Here is an 8,302-nt window from a genome sequence, read left to right on the forward strand (position 1 = left end):
TCTCTCTCACACACACACACACACACACACACACACACAACACAAACACAAACACCTCTCTCGCTCTCTCTCTCTCTCTCTCACACACACACACACACACACATTCCCCTCTCTCTCTCACACACATACACACTCCCTCTCAGGTTCTCTCTCACACACACACACTCACACATAAGCCCAGCTGCCCCGCTCACCCAGACGAGGCGCTCAGTCGCGCTTGGCGCGCTTGCGCGAGCTTCCCAGCATGCTGTAGTCAAACTCCTTGCTCGACTTCGCCTTGCGCGGAACGTCGACCTGCGATTGTGCCGTCAGCTGCAGAGAGATGGCGCTAGCGTTCAGCTTGCCCGGCGCCGTCAGCAGCTCCTTCATGCCCCACATCTTGTGGCTGCGCAGCACCACCTGGTGGACGAGAAGAGAAACACGTGGGGAAAACAGAGTTATCGGTGGTGCTCCGCTTTCCCGCGTTATCCACATAGACCGGGATTGCTGCAACCGTCCATCACAAAACTTCGCAATCCATTGAATCCAACGCTTAATAATTCCGCACCTCACCATCTAAGGCCACCCTTTTATCACCACTCCTTCATTTCCCACCTTATCCATGTACCCAGCCCGATTCCTGCAACCGCCCCCCACGACGAAATTTCAACCCTTTAATTTCGCACCTCACAATCTCAAACCACCCTTTTAACACCACTGCTTCTCTTCCTACGTTATAACATCACTACATCATTCACCCATTCGTCTCATCACCAACTACCCAAACCACGCACTGCTCACTCTATTGTCTTCACCACCCCCTCACCACACCACTGCAGTCGCACACCACCCCTCCGCCTCCCTCCCTCCCCTCCACTGGACAGCTCGCTGGCAGGGCGACTCATCCCAGTGCACTGCACCCCTCCCCCTCCCCCCTCCTCCCTCCTCCTCCCTCCCCCTCTCACCAGCGTACCTGGGGCGTACGCGTGGATCCGCCGCCACCGTTGCAGGAGGAATGGCTGGACAGCTCGCTGGCGGGCCGACTCGTCCCAGTGCTCTGCGGTGGGCTCTCCGCCTCCAGCATCGAATCGACGGACAGCCCGACAAAATGGCCGCCGTTCGCCGCGCCCTTGCTGTTGCTGAGAAAGTCGAGCAGGTCGGGCGCGGCGGCGTCGGTGAACGGCGCCGCGCCGTCGCCGCTGCCGAGTAGATAGTCCGGATTGAGGATCGCCTCTCCGCAGGCCGCCGCCAGCGCCGCGATGTTCGGGTTGACGTCGCCGCCATTGTTGTCGGCGGCGAGTCGCGTCGCGAGCGAGTCGAGAAAGTCCTCCGTGCCGCCGTCGTCGACCGCGCCTCTGCCAGGGGGCGCCGCAACCGTCGACCGCGAGCTCCGCGTCGCGATCAGCCGTGGGAAAAGCCGCGGCGGCGTCGGCGACGTGACGGCGAACTTGCGCGGCGGCGCGGTGGCAGCGGTTTCCGCGCGCAGCCGGCGGTCGGGAACGTGACGGCCGAAACTGCCTCGCAGGGGCCGGGCGGGGGCGGTTTCGACCGCGCGCCAGGAGCCGCCAGGCCGTAACGCGTCCCCCCCGCCGCGCCGCATCCCGCAATCAGCTCCGGCACGCCGCGTCGTCGCGACGCCGCGACGACAGCCGTCCCGCGCTGCCACCCGCGCTCGGTCAGTCGTCCGTAGGTGGTTTTGCGTCGTCGGACGTGACGACGCGGAGCATCGCCGGCTGAACCGCGCGGCTCGAAGCGTCCGATCGAGGCGACGACGGTAGACTTCCGCCTACGGAGCCCACGACGTGCCCCAGACACGGCCGGGCGTCGAGCATCTGCATGGGCTCCCCACTCGCAGATTAGCACGGGCTCCGTCAAGGCAAAGCGCTAGCCAGTGCGCCGGAGGACACACTCGAGGTCGTCGCACGGTCAGCGACGCCGCCGACCGCGCGCGGACAGCGTGGCCAGAGGCAGCGATACCGCCGACAAGGAGCGCCAGCATCCTCGAGGTAATGACGGGGGAGACGCGATAGGGGCGACTAGGCGCCGCCGCCTAGTCAGACGCGAGCAGCGACGCCATCTTGACGACGTGCGGCATGAGGCTCTGAGGTTGGCGCAATCGAGGAATTACCGTTGGATCAGAGAGTTCACTGCCTTCGTCTTGACGGCTGTAGTTGGTAGCTAGCGGAAACGAGCAACGGACAGACCGCACGGCCTACAGGACTACGTTACCGGCCCGGGAGAAGCGAACAGATGATACCTATTTCTAGATGAATTAACTTTCATCGCGATCATTTCATCTATGAGTTCACATAAAAACAGATAAAGTGGTGATAGCAAGATTATGACTCATAACACTAAGTGAGGAGTTTATCGATGCCGCTCATGGAAATGCTAATTAGAGACTTCACTATGGACTCTAATCTCGGAAGATAAACTTTATTTTTATGCATACATCAGCACTATTTCATGGCTAAGAGACTAACTCACTGCCATCTTAAAAAACTGGTCACGAGAACGGTTCAGGGACAAGACCAAGGTGAATGGAACACTTTATTTAGAGGGGGAACCGAAGCCGTAGGTGAATGAAAAATGAGGTGAAGAAAATGTACGCGACAATTTAGTCAAAGGGAGAAAACAGGGGGTAATTCGGACGGCAATCACGAATGAGTGTGAATGAAATTTTGTGATTAAAGGACTCAGGAGCGTGAATTGACACCTTGAAATAAGTATTTCATCACGGGTGGAAACCTAGGAACACTAGCCAGCGTACAGCTGCAGTCTAGGGTTATAACCGAGCGTGGTCTCGACAGCGGAAAGGCACCTGGTATGCATTGGCGGAAGCGTAGATTAAGCTACCGGATGCGGGCCGCCGCAAGAGCGACTACATAACATCCGCGGGCATGACTGATCACGCCTAAGATATAAACTAATATCCTTCTATAATTAAATTAAAGATAGATTGAAACTATAAAGGAATTTAAATAAAATGAAATAATGGTAAGTGAACATTCTCCATAAATAGCTTATGATATCAGGCACGCTCTCAGTCAATATAGAGGGTATAGATAAGGGAAAAGATATTAGAAGGTAACTCCTGGGACCGGAAACTAATGACACTAAATAAAATTAAATAAAATTTAAAAATCGTTGTTTTTACAAAGGAAAAAATATGAGGAATAAGTCTAACCGATTGCATACGTGACTCAGTTCAAAGACGCGTCATAGCTACTGATTCTCGGCCTGTAAACATGCTAGAGTTGTTAGAAGAGCTCATCCTTCAAACGATTTAAGGCTATGCACTGAGGGCCTAAATAATACTAACAAATAAGATCAATAAAATAAGAAATAATATAAATAATTACTGAACTGAATGAATAATAAATAATAATACAGTAATAAATAAAATTATAAAGAAAACTGAGGATCAATCGTTCGATAAAATTTAACACCAGGGACATAAGTTAATCCGTAGACATTACAGCAAACACAGGTTAAACTAGCGGACCTGTAGCAGCAACACGGCTCTCACACTGCGCGGTTTCACGCAACACAAGGGTCAGCAAGGCAAATGGTCCGCACAAAACACAAGTTAATGATTAATAAAGTGGGTGTCAGCCACACAACATGTAACCACACTATGGGCCTCTACACAAACCACCGTCAAATAGTTAAGTGGCAATCATCGGGGTATTCCAAAAAACAGAAGACGTGTAGAAACTGGGGCGCTATCAAGAAAACACAAGCTAAGAACTGAGGAGCTTTCGATCACCCCCCAGGGTGATTAACTGCTAGTGTTTTTGGAAGAAGAACCCCGCATGGAGCCTTAGTATGATGGCACGGCACAACCATTTAATTATATTATGGAGTGAGGACAATAGACACAAGGTAGTCCGCCCAGAGCAACGGGACTCTGGATCGACGTCTCATGCACCGGAGACGGCGAGGATCTAGCTATAAACGTCAGCGCTAGGCTAATAGAGGAACTAGTCATGAGTGGCACGGAAGGTGATTCGGAGCTGCCAACGCTGAGGAGCAGTGGCCACTATTACGAACATGGAAGGCAGGGCGCAACCGGACAGAGAGTAACATCAGTTTAGAGTATGATACGCAGCGCAAAGGAGATACGTCAGTGACCGAAGCTATATGCGAGCAGGAGGAGGGTGTGAGAGGGACGGATAGCGAAGAGTCGGGATTGAAAGGGAATCGAAAAGCGGACACGTAGAAGAGAGGGACAGCGGGGACAGGGAGGGTGGGGGGCACAGAGGCGGGACGATATCTAGTGGCAGCAGCGCCCGGCCCGGCGCAATGCCGGCAAGACGGGGAGTTTGGGACACCTGAGAGTTGGCGATGTTCATTACACTGGGTATGCCGATGAGACCCGTGTGGAGGCCATAGCCAGGTGTTCTACTGATAGATAGATATGGCTGTCGTCATGATTGTCAGCAGCGTATCCTAGTTTATCTGATGTGATACACACGGAGGGTGTAGAGACAATAATGGGCGAAGAGGGCAGCTATAGTCCATGGAATTACTCATCTGGATGATATGCTAGAAATGGTACCGAACGTAGGTGGAATAAGGTGGAGGTCAGGGGAGTCTCTACGTGTATCCACGAGCTACGCGCTTTGGCGGGCCACCGTTGCGCATGGTCTGCGTGCGCACCAACCTCACGACTGCTGTCTGAAGAACCTCCGTGGGGGACCTGTCCCACTAAATCAGCTGCATGGCGTGTGCCGTCGTCAGTTCCCCCGTCTAACCTCAAGCATGTTCGCGACCGGTTCCCCAAAGCTGGGAATAAAAACGCTAATCATGAGAGAAGTCATCAGCCCGAATGAAGTAGCGAGGGTGGAAGGGGCCGGAGGGGCGAAAGTCGCTCGACCTCCAGCATCGGCGCTGTGGCAGCCAGGGGCAGAAACGAACTCCGGGAGCAGTCGGAGCCAGAAGGCCAGCAAACACACGGACCTGCAGAGTTTGTACCGGTATATGCAAGGAAAGGCGGGCACCACAAGGCCTCCGACAGACATACACACCGTATCACCGTTTTTCTGTCCCCGTCTCAATTTACTATTCTCTCTCTCTCTTTATCTTACTTTTCTCTCTCTCTCTTAAGGATCCTCATTGAGAGAAAGGGACAACAATTTGGAGAGACCGCGGCACGGTTACTGCGAGTGAGATGTCACTTTTAGCTAAACCACCCGGGGCTGGAGATAAGCTTTCTTGCCGGTTATTCCCGGCTCGAGTGTAAAGCGCAGTCAGTAGAACAATCATAAACGTAAGTATACGCCTCGTCCTACTAAAACGTAGTTTCGGTTGGCGGCAGGGCGGCCGAGGATACAGCTTCGGCATGGAGTGTCGCCACACTCGTAGACTGATGGGGCGCAGTGGACGCCACGCGCCATAGCTACTCATGATATATGTTAAGATCAAGATGCAAAAAGTAGAGAAAAATAGTAATATGTTCACCCTGAACTTATGATGCGAGACAAGACAGCGGACTAACACATACGCGTCAGGGATATACTCTTAATGGCAGCGTGTTCAAAAGCAGATCTAAAAACCCGAGATGAGAAGCTCACACCAACTTGCGCAGTCTCTACAACTAGGGGCCTATAGTGGGGAATGCCACGAGCTAGGGGGCGCGAAAGGGGCGAAGGACCGCACGTGCAGAGAGGCTGTCATCAATAAGGGAGAAGATCGGTGGCATCGCTTCCTACAGGAATCGAGATTGAGCAGTACAACGCAGCATAAACAGCTTAAGGGATCCCATGTAAGTTTTCAGCGCAGTTGCTTCAGCCTGTGAGTGAACACCGATGCATTCGCACGAGACGTCTGGCAGAGCAAGCAAGTTCATCGCATACGAGAGAGCGTGCCCAGCATGGGCTGCCTGACGACAGAAGACGTGTTTTGTGCCTTGTGAGATTCACTGATTGTCAGGCTGCAGGCTAATGCAGGGTGCTATAGACACACTGCTTTAGAAAATTCATATGATTATAAGGGCGTAAACCTTGATTCAAGACAAACATTTGCTTTGCACAGTAAACTGTGCAAACGATCCGAGGGTAGGTAGAACAGCATTGACACGATATGGGCATCTAAATAATAGCAGAAAGCAGTTCAGGTCGCATGTTGTTGACGAGGGGACACACACGGTACGATAAGATTACTAACCCTCCTCTTGGAGGAGGTACAACAGAAAAGGGATGGAGAGTCGACGAGGTCTACACGGAGGCATCTTGCGCACCCTGTCAAGTCCCAGCCATAGCGGGACAGTGCCTTCAGAAGGTGGGCGAAAGGGTCCCCTTCAAGAAAAGGCCCAATAGTAACAAATGGCTAGGGTCACCGCGCCGGAACCACAGACGAAGTTCCTGGGTAAGACTATCGATACGAGCGTACAGGAGGTCACTGAACACTCCCGAGAATCTCCAGGACACAAACTGCATGCTAAAATCGGGCACCTTAGGGAAGGCCATGACCTTTGTAACAAAGGTTGACTCCAACTTATCGGCCCCACACCCACGCTGGATGGCTTTGTCCTACCATGATGTAGGATACACAAGCCGACTATCACGCGAGCTAGGCCGGTGCGCGACATCCGGTCGAGCCGTTTAGATTTTTGTGCGCATTATGCATTTCTTCCGTCATACCTGAAAGTTAAGGAGGGAATGTTCCCCCTTCTTTTACACCTTCTTGACCTTTGGAACCTTTGACCCAGGATCGACTCCCAACTCGTTTGAGATCCCCCGATGTCGACCGAAGTATCGTGACCGTACTGTCGACGCGGTTTAAGATTTGTGCCAAAACTGTTGACGCTGAAGGACGCCACGGAACGGACGACGCACGGACGGACGGACGATGCAAGCGATTCTACAAGTGATCTGACGATGTCAGATGATGCTAAAATTGAACAAATGCAAATCACGGGTAGAAAATTTTGTAAAATTTGGCCTTCTGGCTTAGCGGGAGTCTGTAGCACCTAACGAAGCTACTTACTGTTCTGATAACGTCTGCTAGCTGCTGCCCAGTTTCTATCAAAGGCTTCGCCTTAAACTGGTGATGCCTGAAACACGCGTAATCACATCTGATATGAGACTTTTTTGTTTTTGGCGGGCGGGCGGCCCCCACGGCCTCGGCAAGAAAATTACGATGGATGTGTATACCGCTGTGCGTTACCCCGGGAATCGTATGGTTAATGCCGGATAGTATTGGAGTTATCGTCGTTAACGATCATATAATAAACTCAAAAGGATCTGTACTGTACTATCGAAAACACACATCTTTACCGGATTCCGATAATACCACACCATGGTTAATTAGGTACCTCCGGGCGGAGCGACGTAGGAGACAGATATTTACCGCGCAAGAGACAATAAACTTACATAGGTAGCAGCATATTCGAAACGGGTTAGCGACGAGCGAAGATAGTCTAAGGGTGAGCACAGTATATATTAGGACGGCAGCGGAGGGTGTCGTGATAGTCCGAAGAGCGACGAACTGGTTCATGATAACGTATACATAGAGGCGACGGGATGGTGCGCCCGGTTACGGAGCTGAAAACTTATACAGGATAGGCTACGACGGTCAGTACAACTAAAATTACAATCAGGCGTTTGCATCGAATACTAGCCAGGCTGAACAACAACAGTACTACTAACGTCTAGCGGATCGTCCTCATCGCGCATAATAGCAGAGAGCGGTCAGCCCGCCGGCAGGCTGCTGTGAAACAAAGGATATATACGCCGTGGCTAATCTATTTTTTAGGGGGACTGAGCACGGCGTGCGTTGCGGTGAACGCTCCTCATGGCCGGGGGCCAAGGTACGCGGGCGTTCAGGCTGCGTCGGCCGCCGCGAGGCCGCGAGAGAGCTGGTCCACGCAAAGGCTTGCACCCTTAGTCACGCGACTTACGTTGTTATTACGCAATGAGACTATTGTGCTTTATCGTTACGTTATCTCCTCTCTTTATTTCTGTATTACAGATGACATCGATACGACCAATAAACAGTTAATTATAGGTTCGTACCAGGAGGAAAACAGCGCTGACGGACTACAAGCGCGGGCGCCGAGGATCACGGTGAAGACCCACGAAACTGGTACGCTGAGAACAGGAGCCGTGAATTAAGTGAGCTACCGGAGCATAGTGTGCGTAGACCAATCGATACGTCCGTAACACGCAGGAAGTTCGGTGTCACCACCTAGAGCATGTGTAGAGGCGGAATGCTAAGTCGAGCTACCTGGGCCAGGGGATAGACGCAGATAGTATAGGTGATCATGTCATAGCGGATCGCATACCTGTGGTGCAATAAGTGGAGGGGCGGCGCCGAGATA

The 8,302-nt window shown here is 52.4% G+C and overlaps 1 protein-coding gene across 1 annotated transcript in view; it reads right to left on the reverse strand.

The window, feature by feature from the left end:
- Window positions 1-138: 138 nt before the first annotated feature.
- LOC106806356 (menin-like) overlaps window positions 139-8,302 on the reverse strand; it is a 15,755-nt gene continuing 7,591 nt past the window's right edge. The window contains exons 6-9 of the mRNA XM_014808268.1: window positions 6,970-7,036; window positions 6,373-6,512; window positions 953-1,334; window positions 139-399 (exon numbers count right to left, since the gene is read on the reverse strand). Coding sequence (XP_014663754.1) covers window positions 208-399; window positions 953-1,334; window positions 6,373-6,512; window positions 6,970-7,036 — 781 coding nt within the window. The 3' untranslated portion in view covers window positions 139-207. The remainder of the gene's footprint in view (window positions 400-952; window positions 1,335-6,372; window positions 6,513-6,969; window positions 7,037-8,302) is intronic.

The sequence above is a fragment of the Priapulus caudatus genome, unplaced genomic scaffold, assembly GCF_000485595.1.
Source record: "Priapulus caudatus unplaced genomic scaffold, Priapulus_caudatus-5.0.1 Scaffold156, whole genome shotgun sequence".
In the NCBI taxonomy this organism is placed as follows: Eukaryota; Metazoa; Priapulida; class Priapulimorpha; order Priapulimorphida; family Priapulidae; genus Priapulus; species Priapulus caudatus.